This window comes from Biomphalaria glabrata, chromosome 1, assembly GCF_947242115.1.
Source record: "Biomphalaria glabrata chromosome 1, xgBioGlab47.1, whole genome shotgun sequence".
In the NCBI taxonomy this organism is placed as follows: Eukaryota; Metazoa; Mollusca; class Gastropoda; family Planorbidae; genus Biomphalaria; species Biomphalaria glabrata.
The window spans coordinates 51207839-51228240 of NC_074711.1; the positions used below are offsets into that span (position 1 = coordinate 51207839).

The 20402-nt window shown below is 38.2% G+C and overlaps 1 protein-coding gene across 4 annotated transcripts in view; it reads left to right on the forward strand.

Annotated features, from left to right (window-relative positions):
- Positions 1–446: 446 nt before the first annotated feature.
- The window catches only part of LOC106068580 (gonadotropin-releasing hormone receptor-like), a 290469-nt gene continuing 270513 nt past the window's right edge, over positions 447–20402 (forward strand). For 3 of the 4 annotated variants that reach the window (XM_056042527.1, XM_056042546.1, XM_056042555.1), the window contains exons 1-2: positions 447–865; positions 17905–18469. In XM_056042527.1, coding sequence (XP_055898502.1) covers positions 17924–18469 — 546 coding nt within the window. In that variant the 5' untranslated portion in view covers positions 447–865; positions 17905–17923. Of the gene's footprint in view, positions 928–17904; positions 18470–20402 lie in introns of all 4 variants that reach the window. The other variant, XM_056042538.1, reaches the window with a different exon arrangement.

The window sequence follows — 20402 nt, forward strand, 5'->3', positions numbered from 1 at the left end:
ACAATCATGTCATATGTTCTATTAAAATACTTTCCTTTCCATGTAGATGTAGGGTTTCACAGCTCATGAGGACCGTCTACATACTGTGGAACTGTCTCTAACACACTAACAAAACAAGTATTTGTAACAGTTTTGACCTGGAAAGCTCAACTAGAAAAATAAAACTTCTTTAAACTTACACTTTTATTTTGTTATTGCCAAGCTCCTGTGTTTAAGACAATTATCTAGGTCAGTGTTTGGTTCAAAATCAAGATCGACACTTTGACAAAATCTCCTGAAGCAGAAATTTGTTCGAAAATATTTTAAGAGTTATTTCTCCTGGATGAGCTGTCCTAATGTGATAGCGAGAGATGCAGACTCCTGGACGAGATTCTGCCATCTGTAAGCTGTGGCCTCTCTCCCCTCCCACTCTCTCTAGTCACGTGAGCTGCTCCCTAGTTCCTCGCGATGAGCTGGAAAACGTTTTATGAATGAAGAATTGCTCAGCTGTTGTCTACAACCTTTTTGTCTTAAACAGCCATTTGTTGGTGTTTCAATCAAAACAAGGCATTCCAATCACATTAAAATACTAAGAACTGTATTTGTACAAAGGCTGTAGCCCTATCTTTCAAGTGGATTACTTCGTTTAATATGGAGATTAACGGATGAAAGAATTATTTCTTCTCTGAAAACTTTTCTTCTTCCAAATTTAAAGTTTGTTTTTTCTTTTTAATATTAAAAAAAAAAAGAAACAAAACAAAAGCAACGACTCAAAAGTTTCAATTCCAACCAAAGCGAAGAGGATTTAAAATGATTTTGTGTCAAACTAATTCTGGAAAGTATTGGATGCATTCAAGGACTCATTAAAACGTTTTCAAGTTGGAAGGTAAAGTGTGCAGCTTTTGTTATGTTTGTTTTCCCACGGGTAATTTTCAGGATAACATTTGGGTAAGTTCATTTGGGTAAGTTCATATGGGTAAGTTCATTTGGGTAAGTTCATATGGGTAAGTTCATATGGGTAAGTTCATATGGGTAAGTTCATTTGTGTAAGTTCATTTGTGTAAGTTCATTTGTGTAAGTTCTAACGTCTCAACGAAACAACAACAAATATTTGTATTGGTCCAAACTAATGGACGTTCAGTTTGACTACAATTGTTGACCTTAGTATAACTACAACAATAACAATGTATATGTACAGACACACAACATTAACCTACACATACACAAACATACACACACATGTACACACATACACAAACATACACACACATGTACAGTTAGCTCTTGATGAATTGGGCTCTGATGTAATGACAATAAAATACCCGGACAGAAGGCGGAATTCTTAGAGATAAATACCATGACAGTCCAGTAAAATAACAAGACACTATGTTGATGTCTACTGTAGAGCTATGCCAACTGACTTGCCTACTGTAGAGATATGCCAACTGACTTGCCTACTGTAGAGGTATGCCAACTGACTTGTCTACTGTAGAGGTATGCCAACTGACTTGTCTACTGTAGAGGTATGCCAACTGACTTTACAGGTACGTGTTAATCACAAGAACATTGTTGTTGCCACCTGGCCAGGAGGGCGGCATTGCTGCAGAACTGAAATATGCAACATTTCTCACTGGATATTGTTAAGGGGAGAAAACAATGAATTTATTTTGTTTACCCTCCCAAGCAATGCTTCTCAGCCACTCCGTGGATCCAGAACTTTTGAGTGACGGGGCTGAGGGGGTGACGGCGATTTTTTCTAAACTATAACCCTAGCCCCATGTAAACCCTAGCCCCATGTAAACCCTAGCCCCATGTAAACCCTAACACTAAGTATAAACACACACACACTATATATGTGCAAGCTTCCATTGGCAAAGAGCTGTGAGAGTCTTAGACTGAACTCTTAGTACAATGACAAAGAAGAATAATAATTTTGTTTTCCTTTATCCGAACTTAGACCTAATGGGAATGAAACAGTGATTAGAACTTAGACCTAACGGGAATGAAACAGTGATTAGAACTTAGACCTAACGGGAATGAAACAGTGATTAGAACTTAGACCTAACGGGAATGAAACAGTGATTAGAACTTAGACCTAACGGGAATGAAACAGTGATTAGAAAAACCTCATCTCCGTTCAAGTATGAAACGAAATTCGACAGAAAAGCCACCAATCGGCTTTGGTGCTGCACATACAAATTATATATGTGTCAGACGCGAATAGCCCAATTTTTCAGTAAAAGGAATTATAGAAGTCATTTTTCTATAGAAGAAGTTACGAAGGTTATATAATATAAAACCACAGACCTTAGACTTATTATTATATATACTATATCTAGACTGGACATGGACATTTTTTAACACTACAAAAAATGGTGTGAAAATTTTTTAGAAAGTTGGATCAAGGCGTTGTTTTGTAAAGTAGTTAAAAGAAGTAGGCCCTAAAGTTGTTTTTTTCAACCCTAACCTATGTAACATATAATTTAATTTTTAGACCTAGCTCTAGTAATTGAACATCAAAAATAAGAATACTATGGTCTCATAATTATTATTTTGCAATTTTTAAATAGATAATCTAGAAAGATCTAGGTAATCAATCTATTCCAATCTACATAAGATGATTAAAATCAACATGCATTATTTCCATCTATGATTTTTAAAACATCTCAATGGAAACAAACAGGAAATGGCTTTGTTTCATATATTTACGTGAATATCCAAGAAATGATTTTGCCTTATTTCTAAACTTTGAAAACTAAAGATCTTTACTTTTCTAAGACAGAAAAGATTGATTTGGACGACTCACCTTAGAGCCTGAAAAAAGAGTTTACGTCCATAAAAATCTATTGGTATGTGAATCAAACAATCGCGGATAAGAATTTATTTCCGGTTTCCAGTCTAGATATAATATATAAGTCTATGCCACAGACATATATATATAATACTACAATAAATATAGGTATTTGCTCTCTATTTACAACTTTTTTTAGGTAGGTGCTGTTTTACTATTACACACCAAGTATCATAGTTTAGAAAAACCCAGGTTCGTTTGTTTTTTTGTGTAACGCTATTTGCTAACAACGTATAGAGCTAAATTATATCTCTTAATTAGTATAATTAAATCTATATATTAAATTCTGTATAAATGCATTGGTAAAATAGTAGATCTAGTGCTACTTATTATCAATGAAATTAGTAGATTTATGTTAATAAATTATGTGGAATAGATCTACTGTTCTAGAATTTTAGAATCTATATTATTTTTGGCATCTAGTACTGCACAGCAGACAAATTTACAAAAGGCGTCAAGTCGCAATAGGTTAACTGCGTATATGTATACAGTTCACGCCATTCACGGTTCTGCGTATACCGTTGGCGTAGTCATATCACCACATGGGCACATGTGATTCGTAAAACATTAAAATACATAGTAGACACTGCACTTATCATTAATCTTCGGCATCACTGACATTGACATTAGGTAGACTCTATATCTAGATCTACATTTCAGATCGAATCTAGTTTAGAAATCAAGATTCTGAGACTAGATTGTCTAGATCTAGCTCTATTTGACTAAAGTCTATTAATTAGGATAAGCCTATATCTACTATCCAGATGATTTTATATATAGAGTCTGTAGGCCTATCTAGATCTAGAATAATTCTATAGCTAGTTTAGATCAGACTCAGTAGATCTACTGTCTATACAATATTGAATATAATTCTACTTATAGATCTACTTTTCAACGCCAATATAATAATAATAAGGCTTACATCGAGTCCGAAGATTCATGAGGATCTCCAATGCAATATTTCCCGTCGATTCCCAGCCCCAGCTGTGACTTACATATTTTCCCAAAATCAGGGCAAGCATAACCATTGTTCGACTATGGTCGATTAAGATTTTTTTTTTCGTCGTCTGCGTCTGTCCTCGGCAGCGGATTTCCCTTTGGTCTCAAATGTGCATTCCGCGGCCTTTGTGGGTGACTTCCAGCTGTCTGTCTGTCTCACTCACCAAAAAAAGACTGCTTTTGGCATACGTTCGTCCCCCATACGGGGTAAGTGCCCTGCCCAGCTACTAGTCCATACCGGCGTTCGCAAGACCATCGCTGTTTGTAGTGCTGTCTGGTCACCGTATGTTTATGATGAAGCTCAAGCATCTTTGGTGAAAGCGTTCAAGTAGTGTTAGCTGTTTTCTGTATAATACCCATGTCTCAGATCCATATAGAAGGGCTGAGAGAACCACTGCTTGGTAATCACTTTTTTTTGTAGGCAAACGGAGCGATCTATTCCGCCAACTCACTCCTGGAGGCGTCTAAAAGCACTACTGACCATGGCCAGACGGTTATCAACTTCCTTGAAAGCGAAGTGTCATTCAATACAATGCTTCCTAGATATGTGAAGTGGTCTACCACGACAAGGGGACGTCCATTTACGGTGATCTTTGGGACTGAGTAGATTTTATTGGGTCACTTCTGGATCATTACTTCTGCTTTCCCAAGGTTTATAGATAAACAGAAAGAAGCGGCAGCGTATGCAAATTCGTTGACCGCCATCTGGATATCATGTTCATTGTGGGCTAGCCGGGCGCATCCATCGGCATATAGAAGCTCTGTTATGACCATTTCTTTTGAAGATTGCCATCTGAACGAAACGTGATGTCGATGCCTTTTTGCAATAGCTGCCTCATTTGACCCAGCATTACGCCAAAGAAGATAGTGAATAGTGTAGGAGCAAGTACACAGCTTGCTTCACGCCATTTTTTATTGGGAAATGATCGACATGTCACCATTATGTCTAATCTTGACTTTTTGTCCCACATGAAACTACTTGAGAATGGATAGAAGCGTAGTTGGGCATCTTAGCCTGGCCAAAATCCTCAATTAACCAATGACCGTATCGAAAGCCTTGGTGAGGTCCACGAAGGCAGCGTATATATAGGTTTATATAGTGTACTAGACTTAAATCTAGTCTAAAATCAAGACTGTCATCAAAGACTCTAGATCAAGACTGCCTAGAGTACCAGTAAATTCTGATTATCTTAGATTCTGTTTCTACTATATTTATAACCTAGATATATATTCTAGAAGTAGATCTATACTGATTCTATAGTTACAATTGGAATTCAACGTGAATATTTATGATTATATAGATTACAGATTATAACTAGATTTGATAGATCTATGATTATTATGACAAGGCCCATGACATGTGTGAGATCATTTTTTCAAAGCAACTATAATTAATGGACCTCATCTAAAACAAGTTAATTCCTATATTCACATGCGATTTTTTATATATTTATAACCCGGGCATGCTACCTTGCCTCATAGTGGCGCCAGGGTGGAAACGATCGTAAGAGGAAACGATTAGGCTAAATGGTAGCGAAACAAGCCTCCCGTGGGGGTGCCTAAGGGGGTGTGAGAGCATCCTCCTTGCACTGTGCGGAGTTGTAAAAAATCTCTCACAACCTTGTCATAATCCAGGCGCTGTTCCTCAAGGGGCCGTTACATAAATGGCGTGTCCCGCACAGTTAGCCTGGTAGAGAAAAGGAAAATGGCGGGGGTCTTAGTGTACGCGGTCTCTTGCCGCGAGTCTGACCCACCCGTCAGACAGAACAGTGTACACTGTTCTCATTCATGCCGGTGAGAGGGAGATCTTGTTCACTTTTGCTGGCCTAGAGTTCCAAGAGCCGAAGGCTCAACTCTACCTGACAGTTTAAGAAGAAGAAGAAGAAGAATATATTTATAAGCTTAGCATTATTTTGGACCAATGTATCACAACGACTGATAAGAGAAATCAGGTATAAACGTCAGGAGAAAACACGACCGCTTAACTCAAGAAAACATTAAGAAACTAAAACTGACACAAAATAGACAGTGAGATTCATAAGAAACGAATATTCACAATTGATTACAGTAACACCTTTTTATAAACACCTTTTAAAAAATCATTAAAAGTTTTAAAATTGCAATTTTTATTTTTATAATTATTTTTGTGTGTTAAATTGTGCATCGGAAAATGCCGGGTACTTGCAGTAAGCTAGTCCTATAAAAATACACAGATCTCGGGTAAAATCTGTGGCATTTTACGTCTCGAGAGACAATCTTTTCCCTTTGCAACTTCTTGTGTGACTAAAGAGGCCAATCCTTGATACACAGCTGCGATCGCAGGTTGGGCATATATAATCACCAGGCGCCGTTGCATTTTCACCATTCTTTCTGCTGCTGTTGTGTATGACATCTGCAATCCGTGACCCTTCCTTTATGCTCTCTCTCCATGTGGATCTGTCCAGTGCCACCTCATCCCAGTTGCCAGTGTCGATTTTGAAGAGCTTCATGTCGCGTTTGCATACATCCGTATAACGTAAAAGTGGGCGACCAGCGGCTCTCCTGCCTTCTATTAGATCGCCATACAAGATGTCTACTGGCATTCTACGAACGTGGCCAAGCCAGCCAAGACGTCTGCTGCTGATAACACAGCGGATGTCCTGGCACCCTGCTCTTTGTAGCACTTCCTCATTGGTTATCTTATCTTGCCACCTTATTTTAAAAATCCGCCTTAGGCATCGGAGGTGGAAGACATTCAGCTTTTTTCCTGCCATGATTAGGTTGACCATGTTTCACTTCCGTACAGCAAGGTGCTCAACACACAGATCCGGTAAACTAGGGCTTTAGTACTGCTAGTCAGCAATATGTTATCCCAGACTCTTTTCTACAACCGTGACATGGTGGCCATTGCCTTGGCTATCCTGTTGTTTATGTCTTTATCCAGTAGAGTGTAGTTGGATAAGATAACAAGGTAACAAAAGTGATCAACAATTTCTAGTGGTTGGCCAATAATGCTTACTTGAGGTGCAGTGTTTGTGTTTTGGACAAGTATCTTAGTCTTGCTTTGACTGATGTTTAAGCCGAACTTCTGGCAAGCAGCAGATATTTTGTCAACCAGGGACTGTAGCTGAATATCAGAATCAGCCACAATAGCTGCATCATCAGCATACAGGAGTTCCCTGATGAGTAGCTTCCTAACCTTGGTTTTTGCCCGCAGCCTTAATACATTGAATAGTTTTCCAGAGGATCTTCAAATAAGGTACTGTAAATGTGTATTTTCACGAGCTAGTTTCAGGTCTTTTATTTTCACAGCCTCTATCGGGTTTGATCCCAACTACCCGTACTTTAGTGCAGAATTTATTTCTCTATCAGGCACACTTAAAACTATAGCCTAATAACGTCAGTTTAATTTAAAAAGAGAACTGAAATTTGCAAAAGATATATAAGGAAAAAGATATTTCCGGCCCAATTTATGATTCTAGTTTTCAATCAAAGAAACGAGACGCATTAGTCCAACAAAGCCCATTTACCATATTTATTTCTATGCCATTTGCATATGAAATAGTTTTTTAAAATTTCAATGACATGGAAACATTTTTCTTTTAAAGTAAGATTTACAATTTATAAAACACACTCTATTTTTTTTTAAAGAAAGCTCAACAATTCATACAACAGCTACTATTCCTTGCGAAAAGAAAAGTCAACAATTTGACTTACTTGACTGACTTAATCCTGTGCACTCCCAGGGGAGCATAGGGCCGCATCCACAACTCTCCACCGAACTCGGTTCTGAGCAGCTTTCTTCATCTGCTCCCCTGTCATTCCAGAACCGTCAGCTTCACTGATGACTGACCTCTCCCAGGTTTGCTTGGGTCTGCCCACATTCTTATTTCCTTGCGGATTCCAATCAAGCGCCTGCCTTGCAACATTGGTAGCTGGTTTTCTCAGGGTGTGTCCTCTCCAGCGCCACTTTCGTTTTGTGATGTCTTGGGCTATAGGCTTTTGTTTAGTTCTCCCCTACAAATTGACAGTGGTTATCTTTTCTGGTCACCTCATTCCTAATATCCGACGTAGGGATATGTTCACAAAAGTCTTGAGCTTTTCCATATTTGTTTTAGTGACTCTCCATGTTTCTGAACTGTATAGAAGGACCGGCTTAAGGTTTGTATTATAGATTCGTATCTTCTTATGTAGAGATACTGCCTTAGACAATGTAAACTTAGCTTTATTGATCCGAAGAGAATATCATCATCAGCTCCGCCGTCTTTACTAACTCTACTTCCCAGATAAGTAAAGCGGTCTGTAACCAGGATGTTCTCTCTCTGTAGAATGATTGGGTTCTCTTGTCTATTGTATCCAGGATGTTCTCTCTCTGTAGCATTATTGGGTTCTCTTGTCTATTGTATCCAGGATGTTCTATCTCTGTAGCATGATTGGGTTCTCTTGTCTGTTGTATCCAGGATGTTCTCTCTCTGTAGCATGATTGGGTTCTATTGTCTATTGTATCCAGGATGTTCTCTCTCTGTAGCAGGATTGGATTCTCTTGTCTATTGTATCCAGGATGTTCTCTCTCTGTAGCAGGATTAGGTTCTCTTGTCTATTGTATCCAGGATGTTCTCTCTCTGTAGCAGGATTGGGTTCTCTTGTCTATTGTATCCAGGATGTTCTCTCTCTGTAGCAGGATTGGATTCTCTTGTCTATTGTATCCAGGATGTTCTCTCTCTGTAGCAGGATTAGGTTCTCTTGTCTATTGTATCCAGGATGTTCTCTCTCTGTAGCAGGATTGGGTTCTCTTGTCTATTGTATCCAGGATGTTCTATCTCTGTAGCATGATTGGGTTCTCTTGTCTATTGTATCCAGGATGTTCTATCTCTGTAGCATGATTGGGTTCTCTTGTCTGTTGTATCCAGGATGTTCTCTCTCTGTAGCATGATTGGGTTCTCTTGTCTATTGTATCCAGGATGTTCTCTCTCTGTAGCAGGATTGGGTTCTCTTGTCTATTGTATCCAGGATGTTCTCTCTCTGTAGCAGGATTGGATTCTCTTGTCTATTGTATCCAGGATGTTCTCTCTCTGTAGCAGGATTGGGTTCTCTTGTCTATTGTATCCAGGATGTTCTCTCTCTGTAGCAGGATTGGGTTCTCTTGTCTATTGTATCCAGGATGTTCTCTCTCTGTAGCAGGATTGGGTTCTCTTGTCTATTGTATCCAGGATGTTCTCTCTCTGTAGCATGATTGGGTTCTCTTGTCTATTGTATACAGGATGTTCTCTCTCTGTAGCAGGATTGGGTTCTCTTGTCTATTGTATCCAGGATGTTCTCTCTCTGTAGCAGGATTGGGTTCTCTTGTCTATTGTATCCAGGATGTTCTCTCTTTGTAGCAGGATTGGGTTCTCTTGTCTATTGTATCCAGGATGTTCTCTCTCTGTAGCAGGATTGGGTTCTCTTGTCTATTGTATCCAGGATGTTCTCTCTCTGTAGCATGATTGGGTTCTCTTGTCTATTGTTGATCTTCTTAACTTCTGTTTTCTTTTGGTTGATTACAAGTCCAGTCTTTTTCGATATTTCTGAGAGTCTGGTCAGTTTGGTCTGAGCATTTTGTTGTGTATGGGAGATGTCATCAACGAAAACCAGGTCCTCCGGATGTTGTGTTAGTGTCTATTGTATGCCGCTTTTTTCGAACACACGTAAGTCTTTTTTTATCAAACAAAGATCTAAAATATATGAAACATTTTAGATTTAAAAAAAAAAAGAAACGTCAAGAATTAATAAAACAAACAATGTCTTTCTTTTTTAAAGTTTAGTAAAGTACAGTTTCCGTTTCAGACCTTACGATCTATATGGCAGATGAAGTTAAGGTTATCTGTTTCTTTGGCCGACGGTTAATTAGCAGGGTGTCATGTGGCCAGCACAACAACCAACCGCCTTTACTTTCCCAACTAAAGCCAGCTACCCATTAGGGTTGGGTGGACTCAGCATCGCTCTAAAAATCCACCCCTCTCTTCAATCTACCCCTCTCTTCAATCTACTCCTCTCTTCAATCTAGCCATCTCTAAAATCTACCCCTCTCTTCAATCTATCCTCTCTGAAATATACCCCTCTCTTCAATCTACCCATCTCTAAAATCTACCCCTCTCTTCAATCTATCCTCTCTGAAATATACCCCTCTCTTCAACCTACCCCTCTCTAAAATCTACCCCTCTCTAAAATCTACCCCGCTCTAAAATCTCCCCCTCTCCTCAATCTCCCCCTCTCTTCAATCTACCCCCCTCCTCTCTTCAATCGACCCCATCTCTAAAATCTACCCCTCTCTTCAATCTATCCTCTCTGAAATATACCCCTCTCTTCAATCTACCCCTCTTTAAAATCTACCCCTCTCTAAAATCTACCCCGCTCTAAAATCTCCCCCTCTCCTCAATCTCCCCCTCTCTTCAATCTATCCCCCTCCTCTCTTCAATCGACCCCTCTCTTCAATCGACCCCTATCCTCAATCTACCCCTCTCCTTAATCTACCCCTCTCTAAAATCTATCCCTCTCTTCAATCTACCCCTCTTTAAAATATACCCCTCTCTAAAATCTACCCCTCTTTAAAATATACCCCTCTCTTCAATCTACCCCTCCTCAATCCCCCCCTCTTCTCAATCTCCCCCTCTCTTCAATCTACCCCCCCTCTCTTCAATCGACCCTTCTCTTCAATCGACCCCTCTCCTCAATCTACCCCTCTCCTCAATCTACCCCTCTCCTTAATCTACCCCTCTCTAAAATCTACCCCTCTCTTCAATCTACCCCTCTCTAAAATCTACCCCTCTCTTCAATCTACCCCTCTCTAAAATCTACCCCTCTCTTCAATCTGCGGCTCTCCTCAATCTACTGTCCCACTTCTAGCCCTTTATTCAATCTACGTCCTCTACTGATTCTACTTCTCTCCTGAATCACGTAGACTTGTATTCAATCTGTTTAAAATGGAGAAGACTTGTATTATCTCATGTGTCTGGTGGATGTCTAGAAAAGGAAAACAAGACACATGCTTATATCTAGTTAAGATTTTACTCTCTTACAAACTATTTCAAATTTGAAGGAAATTTCCTTTATATGAATAGACAGGAATGTTATACATGAAATGTGTATGTCCGTGTGTCTTTACTTCAATTTTAAAGACAACTTCTTTCAAATACTCTGAAGGTAACGAATCTCTGGTTTCTGTATTAGCGATTAATGAAACACGGTAAACTCAAATTAAACGTTCCACCCTCATTAATCTGATATAAATAAATATAGTCCACATTTACGTTTGTTGAAAATATTTATAGTCATCTCAGTAATTTAAAATGTTTAATGCTGAAGATAATTATTCTCATAATAAAAAAAGTGAATTGACTTAACTCTCTCACGAGCCATAAAAATAGTGATGCTATATTTTATATTATGTATATGCATATGAGTACAGCTTGACAAAAGTTTTATTATTACAAAGCTTCTATCAACTCACTCTGTCGTTCTATATAGTAAAAAGTTTGTATACGTTATTTCTCTCACAGATGATCTCGGATTAAGCTGAAATTTTACAATATTATTTCTTTTAACTGACAGCACAAGAATAAAAAAAAAATTAACAAGGTAGTTGTTTTTTTTTTGTATCTTGAAAAAGGAAAAGAAATCGTACTTGAAAGATGTGGTGGTATAAGTTGAATTAGTTCTCTTGAGGGCTCGAGCCCTGGGTGAACATTTTGTTATGCATTTAAACAAAGATCCTGTAAACATTTAGAAAGATATCCATTTCTTCCCTCCCCCTTTCACAAGTGGTCCAGACAAGTGATAGGATCATAGTGCATCGAGACAAGTGATAGGATCATAGTGCATCGAGACAAGTGATAGGATCATAGCGCATTGAGACAAGTGATAGGATCATAGTGCATCGAGACAAGTGATAGGATCATAGTGCATCGAGACAAGTGATAGGATCATAGTGCATCGAGACAAGTGATAGGATCATAGTGCATCGAGACAAGTGATAGGATCATAGTGCATCGAGACAAGTGATAGGATCATAGTGCATCGAGACAAGTGATAGGAACATAGTGCATCGAGAAAAGTGATAGGATCATAGTGCATCGAGACAAGTGATAGGATCATAGTGCATCGAGACAAGTGATAGGATCATAGTGCATCGAGACAAGTGATAGGATCATAGTGCATCGAGACAAGTGATAGGATCATAGTGCATCGAGACAAGTGATAGGATCATAGTGCATCGAGACAAGTGATAGGATCATAGCGCATTGAGACAAGTGATAGGATCATAGCGCATTGAGACAAGTGATAGGATCATAGCGTACTGAGACAAGTGATAGGATCATAGCGTACTGAGACAAGTGATAGGATCATAACGTACTGAGACAAGTGATAGGATCATAGCGTACTGAGACAAGTGATAGGATCATAACGTACTGAGACAAGTGATAGGATCATAGCGTACTGAGACAAGTGATAGGATCATAACGTACTGAGACAAGTGATAGGATCATAGCGTACTGAGACAAGTGATAGGATCATAGCGTACTATCTTATCTTATATAATACAGACGTTACTTCAAAAAAGAAGATGATTACGTCCTACGCGTCATGCATTTAGTCATGCATATTAACCAATGACTTAAATTCTGCCAAGTCACTGGTTTTCCTGGCTAGCTCAGGTAACCCATTCCATGCTCTAATAGCACTAGGGAAGAAGGAGTATTTGTACAAATTTGTCCTAGCATATGGGACGAGGAATGTGCCTTTATCTTTGTGTCTTTCAGAGTATTTTATTAAATTTTGTTTTTGTATTTGAAGATTATGGTTCAGTGTTTTATGTATGATTGCTACTTTACTTTTGAGCCTTCTGTCCTGAAGGCTTTCTAAATTTAGTGATTTTACTAAAGGTGTTACTCTAGTCAAATGTGAATATTCGTTTGTTATGAATCTCACTGCTCTATTTTGTGTCTGTTCCAGTTTCTTAATGTTTTCTTGAGTTGAGGGGTCCCAAACGGAGGATGCATATTCTATTATTGGCCTAACCAAGGTTAAGTAACATTTTAGTTTTATGTTCTTATTTGATTTATAGAAATTTCTTTTAATAAATCCTAATGCTTTGTTTGATTTTTTTGTAGTTTCATCAATATGTGGATTCCATGATAGTTTTTCATTTATTATAACACCTAGGTATTTTGAGTTTTTAGTCTGTGTTACTGGTTTACCATGAATAAGATAAGTGGAATTAATTTGTTTTAGTTTTTTTGTTACTCTTAACAACTGACATTTTTCTGGGTGGAAAGACATGCTCCAATTTGATTCCCATTTCTGTAATTCATCTAATTCTCTTTGTAAAATATCTGTGTCTTGTGTTGTTTTTATTGATCTATATATTATGCAATCGTCTGCAAATAATCTGACTTTTGTTCCTGAACTAATGCAATTTGGTAAATCATTTATGTAAATTAAAAATAGTAGTGGACCCAAGACTGTACCTTGAGGTACACCTGAGTTTACTGTTATCGGTGTTGATTTAGAGCCATTTATTATTACAGTTTGTTCTCTCCCTATCAGAAAGTCTTTAATCCACTGATGCAGTGGACCATTAATGCCGAAATATTTTAATTTTTTTAAGCAAACTATGGTGGTGAACTTTGTCAAAAGCCTTAGAAAAATCTAGTAAGATAGCATCTATTTGTTCACTATTATCTAAACCTTTTGAAAAATCATCAATTAGTCCTATTAGTTGTGTTTCACATGATCTATATTTCCTAAAGCCATGTTGGTATGGTGTGAGGACATTATGTTTGTCTAAGTGGTTTATGATGTTGCTACATATTATGTGTTCTAGGATTTTACATGTGATGCTGGTAAGTGATACTGGTCTGTAGTTCCCTGGGTCAGATTTTTCTCCTTTTTTAAATAGGGGGGTGACATTAGCTTCTTTCCAGTCCTTTGGTACTCTGCCCTGGTTAAGTGAAGCCTGAAAGAGTATTTTGAACACTGGGGCTAGCTCATTACTTAGTTCTTTGAGTAATCTAGCTGGAATACCATCAGGTCCAGAAGCTTTATTTGGTTTGGTGTTGGCTAATAGTTTTTGAATTCCATTTTCTTGTACTACTATATCTTCTATGTTGTCTACTTGGTTCAAATTCAGTAATATGTCTTTGTCTCCTGGGGCTGAGAATGCTGATGCAAAGTATTTGTTTAGAATGTTTGCTTTAGTTTCATTATCATTATGTATTATGTTATGTTCATCTTTTAATGGCGCTACGCCTGTTGTTTCCATTTTCTTAGACTTAATGTATGACCATAGGTTTTTGTTGTTATCTTTAGATATTACATTGTTTATGTATTCACTCTGCAGCTGTCTGCTTACTTTTTGGGTTAAGTGTTTAATTTTTATATACTTTTTGTAAACTCTTTCTGCCTTAGTTTCTTTAAATTTTCTATATAGGTTTTCCATCTGTTTACAAAGCTTCTTTAGTCTATTATTAAACCAGCATTTATTTATTTTGTTTAATATGGGTTTATTTGGTATATGATTTTCTATAATGCTTTTAAGATGGTTTTTAATGAAATTCCAGAGGTCATCGACTGGTTGGTTAATGTCTTTTTCTAATAAGAATGTTTGTTGAAAGTTTAGTGCAGCTTGGTGTAGTTGTGTCAGGTTACATTTATTCCAGAGTAAGATTTTTCTTTTGGGAGACAAGTGATAGGATCATAGCGTACTGAGAAAAGTGATAGGATCATAACGTACTGAGACAAGTGATAGGATCATAGCGTACTGAGAAAAGTGATAGGATCATAACGTACTGAGACAAGTGATAGGATCATAGTGTACTGAGACAAGTGATAGGTTCATAGTGCATCGAGACAATTGATAGGATCATAGCGTATTGAGACAAGTGATAGGATCATAGTGCATCGAGACAAGTGATAGGATCATAGCGTATTGAGACAAGTGATAGGATCATAGTGCATCGAGACAAGTGATAGGATCATAGCGTATTGAGACAAGTGATAGGATCATAGCGTATTGAGACAAGTGATAGGATCATAGTGCATCGAGACAAGTGATAGGATCATAGCGTACTGAGACAAGTGATAGGATCATAGCGTAGTGAGACAAGTGATAGGATCATAGTGCATCGAGACAAGTGATAGGATCATAGTGCATCGAGACAAGTGATAGGATCATAGTGCATTGAGACAAGTGATAGGATCATAGTGCATTGAGACAAGTGATAGGATCATAGCGCATTGAGACAAGTGATAGGATCATAGCGCATTGAGACAAGTGATAGGATCATAGTGCATTGAGACAAGTGATAGGATCATAGTGCATTGAGACAAGTGATAGGATCATAGTGCATTGAGACAAGTGATAGGATCATAGTGCATCGAGACAAGTGATAGGATCATAGCGCATTGAGACAAGTGATAGGATCATAGCGTAGTGAGACAAGTGATAGGATCATAGTGCATCGAGACAAGTGATAGGATCATAGTGCATTGAGACAAGTGATAGGATCATAGTGCATTGAGACAAGTGATAGGATCATAGCGCATTGAGACAAGTGATAGGATCATAGCGCATTGAGACAAGTGATAGGATCATAGTGCATTGAGACAAGTGATAGGATCATAGTGCATTGAGACAAGTGATAGGATCATAGTGCATTGAGACAAGTGATAGGATCATAGCGCATTGAGACAAGTGATAGGATCATAGCGCATTGAGACAAGTGATAGGATCATAGTGCATCGAGACAAGTGATAGGATCATAGCGCATTGAGACAAGTGATAGGATCATAGTGCATCGAGACAAGTGATAGGATCATAGCGCATTGAGACAAGTGATAGGATCATAGCGTAGTGAGACAAGTGATAGGATCATAGTGCATCGAGACAAGTGATAGGATCATAGTGTATTGAGACAAGTGATAGGATCATAGCGTATTGAGACAAGTGATAGGATCATAGCGTATTGAGACAAGTGATAGGATCATAGTGCATCGAGACAAGTGATAGGATCATAGTGCATTGAGACAAGTGATAGGATCATAGTGCATCGAGACAAGTGATAGGATCAAAACGTATTGAGACAAGTGATAGGATCATAGTGCATCGAGACAAGTGATAGGATCATAGTGTATTGAGACAAGTGATAGGATCATAGCGTACTGAGACAAGTGATAGGATCATAACGTACTGAGACAAGTGATAGGATCATAAAGTATCGAGACAAGTGTTAGGATCATAGCGTATTGAGACAAGTGATAGGATCATAGCGTATTGAGACAAGTGATAGGATCATAGTGCATCGAGACAAGTGATAGGATCATAGCGTATTGAGACAAGTGATAGGATCATAGCGTATTGAGACAAGTGATAGGATCATAGTGCATCGAGACAAGTGATAGGATCATAGCGTAGTGAGACAAGTGATAGGATCATAGCGTAGTGAGACAAGTGATAGGATCATAGCGTATTGAGACAAGTGATAGGATCATAGCGTGTTGAGACAAGTGATAGGATCATAGCGCATTGAGACAAGTGATAGGATCATAGCGCATTGAGACAAGTGATAGGATCATAGCGTAGTGAGACAAGTGATAGGATCATAGCGTAGTGAGACAAGTGATAGGATCAAAACGTATTGAGACAAGTGATAGGATCATAGCGTAGTGAGACAAGTGATAGGATCATAGCGTATTGACACAAGTGATAGGATCATAGCGTATTGAGACAAGTGATAGGATCAGAGCGTATTGAGACAAGTGATAGGATCAGAGCGTATTGAGACAAGTGATAGGATCATAGCGTATTGAGACAAGTGATAGGATCATAGCGTAGTGAGACAAGTGATAGGATCATAGCGTATTGAGACAAGTGATAGGATCATAGCGTATTGAGACAAGTGATAGGATCAGAGCGCGTTGAGACAAGTGATAGGATCAGAGCGCGTTGAGACAAGTGATAGGATTAGAGCGCGTTGAGACAAGTGATAGGATCAGAGCGCGTTGAGACAAGTGATAGGATCAGAGCGCGTTGAGACAAGTGATAGGATCAGAGCGCGTTGAGACAAGTGATAGGATCAGAGCGCGTTGAGACAAGTGATAGGATCAGAGCGCGTTGAGACAAGTGATAGGATCAGAGCGCGTTGAGACAAGTGATAGGATCAGAGCGCGTTGAGACAAGTGATAGGATCAGAGCGCGTTGAGACAAGTGATAGGATTAGAGCGCGTTGAGAAATCTAAAAAGTAAACAAAGACAATACAAATATTTCTAATTGCCAAGATGTATTATGTCAAGGTCAATCCCACCTATAATTACACGACTTCTCCAAACTAATAGATACAATGAAGCTTTTTGATTGTATTGAAAGCATTGGTTCTGTTTGTCTTGTTCTAACTCAAGTGAATCAAATCTTTTATTTCGAGCATCCATTACGTCTATCCACATGGTGATAATACAATGGATAGTTTTTGTTTTAATGCTGGTCAATTAATTACACTAGTTAAAGGAAACAAAAACATATACTATTGTAAGCTATTTACCAATGGAGTGTTCCTAACTCAAGTTTCCATTGAGTTTTATGAAATGTTAACAACCAAAATCAAATCGGCTCTTGACCAACGGAAAGGATTTGACCCCGAGGCTCGTTACTGACATCCTCTCCCCATAGGTGGCCCATCAACTCGAGTATCATTTCTAAAGAACATTTGTAGTGAAGGGTCATTTCTCCTAGAGCCTTCGATTACTGTACCCGTGTCGTGTCTAGGCCGGAGCTGATTTCAACGATTGAGTATTCCTAAAATGTACCGCCACTAACCGTAAGAAGACCGCCACTACCCCGTACGATACCCGTGAAACGTGGCCGATGGGACAAGAGTTAGAGAGGCACTTTTTGTTTTCCTCATAGCTCGCATTGACATACACATAGCTCGCATTGAGGCCCATTATTCTGCTATCCTCTACATATACATAATACAAAGTGCAGCGTGAAGTTGTGTATGGTTCCTTGACAATCTCTACACACGTTTTATTTTGTATTGATAATCGCCAATGTCTTATTTTACAGAATGTGACACGTGACTACAATGTCAGGCTTTGACTTCACCTCAATGGACTTCAGAAACAGTCCACATGTAACAGAACCAGACATGACCGTTCTCAAAGACCTGACATCAGGCACTGTTCCGGTCGTAGGCCTTGACACCACAATACTAGGCCAGTACTTTGAGAACCTGACGGTAGACTCCTTAATTCACAAGCATCACATGGTGATAGCCCCAGGACTACACAAAAATCTCAGCGGCGTCACCACGTTCGTCTACGATCTCACGGACACTACCGAGCCTTTCAACTCTTCGTTCGGCGAGGCCCCTAAGTTCACCACCGCCAGCCTTACGAAAGCTGTAGTGTTCGGGGTCATGTTTCTCATCTCCTTTGTGGGCAACGTGGCCACCCTGGTGCAGATGAGGCGTCTCCGGAGGCGGAAAAGCACGATCAACACGCTCATTGTCAATCTTGCCTTGGCGGACCTTCTTGTCTCCTTCTTTTGTATTGCCGGGGACTCTGTGTGGGCGGCTACTGTTCAGTGGCTAGCCGGAAATATTGTGTGCAAATTGTTCAAATATATGCAAGTAAGTCTAAACCATAAAGATATTGTTACTTACCACTATAATTTTGTATTAACAACACAATGTACTGATTATTACTATACATATTGTAAAAAAACAAAATATCATCTTTAAAAAAAAAAATACAAATAAACTAGTCCATAGGAATGAAATAAAATCAGAATTTTTCCAGACATATATTATATGTATATAACGTCCCTGTATTGCGAAGCACACTTGTCTTCACAAATTTAAATGATAGCTTCTGGACACAAATATCAAACGCATTATTTGGACTACCTTTTTGGTACATTACTTCGAGTATAAATCTCCATTTGATACATAGGTCTTATTAGGTCTTGCTTCGGTTAAAGTTATTCAAGTCTTGATAATACAATGAACGTTTTGTGATGATTGGCTTAAATGACCAATCATGAAATGAGCAAATTTGTTTGAATTGTTTGATAATATGAATTGAAAAAAAAATTATGTAAACAACAACCGAAGATAATCCTAGTACCATAGGTTTGTTTGTTCTTCTGATAGACATGTTTGTACTAGTATCTTAGACAACTATCCTAGACTAGTATCATAGATAACTATCATAGACATTGGTATCTCGATGCAATTAATCAGTTTGTTCGCAGGTCTATAGATATGTTGAATGGAGTACAAACCATGTCTACAATATTATGTTTGGTAATAGTATTACATTAAATGTCAATTATAAATATATTTATTTTCAAAATGAGATAAAAAAACAGCTAGAAGTGTCTGGGACTGTTTCAGTTCTACTCTTTCAACACGGTAAATAGAAAAAAGAAACCAAAATCTATGCTTCCCTTGCTATCTACTTCCTGAATTGATGTGTAGAAACACAATTACAGAAATTACAGAAATGGGAATCCAATTGGAGCATGTCTTTCCACCTAGAAACATGTCGTTTATTAAGAGTAACAAAAAAACTAAAAACAAATAATTCCACTTATCTTATTCATGGTAAATCAGTAACACAGACTAAAAACGCAAAATACCTAGGTGTTATTATAAATATAAAAATGTCATGGAATCCCCATATTGATGAAACTATCAAAAAATCAAACAAAGCATTAGGGTTTATTAAAAGAAATTTCTATAAATCAAATAAGAACATAAAACTAAAATGTTATTTAACCTTGGTTAGGCCAATAATAGAATATGCATCCTCTGTTTGGGACCCCTCAACTCAAGAAAACATTAAGAAACTGGAACAGACACAAAATAGAGCAGTGAGATTCATAACAAACGAATATTGACATTTGACTAGAGTAATACCTTTAGTAAAATCATTAAGTTTAGAAAGCCTCCAGGATAGAAGACTTAAAAGTAAAAAAAGTAAAGTAGCAATTATACATAAGACACTGAACCATAATCTTCAAATACAAAAACAAAATTTAATAAAATACTCAGAAAGACACAAAGATAAAAGTACATTTCTCGTTCCATATGCTAGGACAAATTTGTACAAGTGCTCCTTCTTCCCTAGTGCTATTAGAGCATGGAATGGGTTGCCTGAGCTAGCCAGGAAAACCAGTTACTTGGCAGAATTTAAGTCATTGGTTAATATGCATGACTAAATGCATGACGCATAGGACGTAATCATCTTCTTTTTTGAAGTATCGTCTGTATTATATAAGATAAGATAAGATAAGTTACTTCTTTGTTGCCTTGAGCCGCTTGAGCTATTATTTTAAACCTTCCCACGATACTTGCTGGTCAGTGATGGTCCCTAACTTCCTGTTTCAGTAAGTACCACCAAAATGTGCTGAGTAAACTACTGGTTTCCAGTTGGGTGTGGATCAGAACGTAGAGCCAGATAACTGGACTGAAACCTAATAGCTTGACCAACAGGGTCTCCAGGGAGCAAGCAATTAGTTGAGATGAAGGGGATCCCACGTCAAATCCCTAACAAGACGAT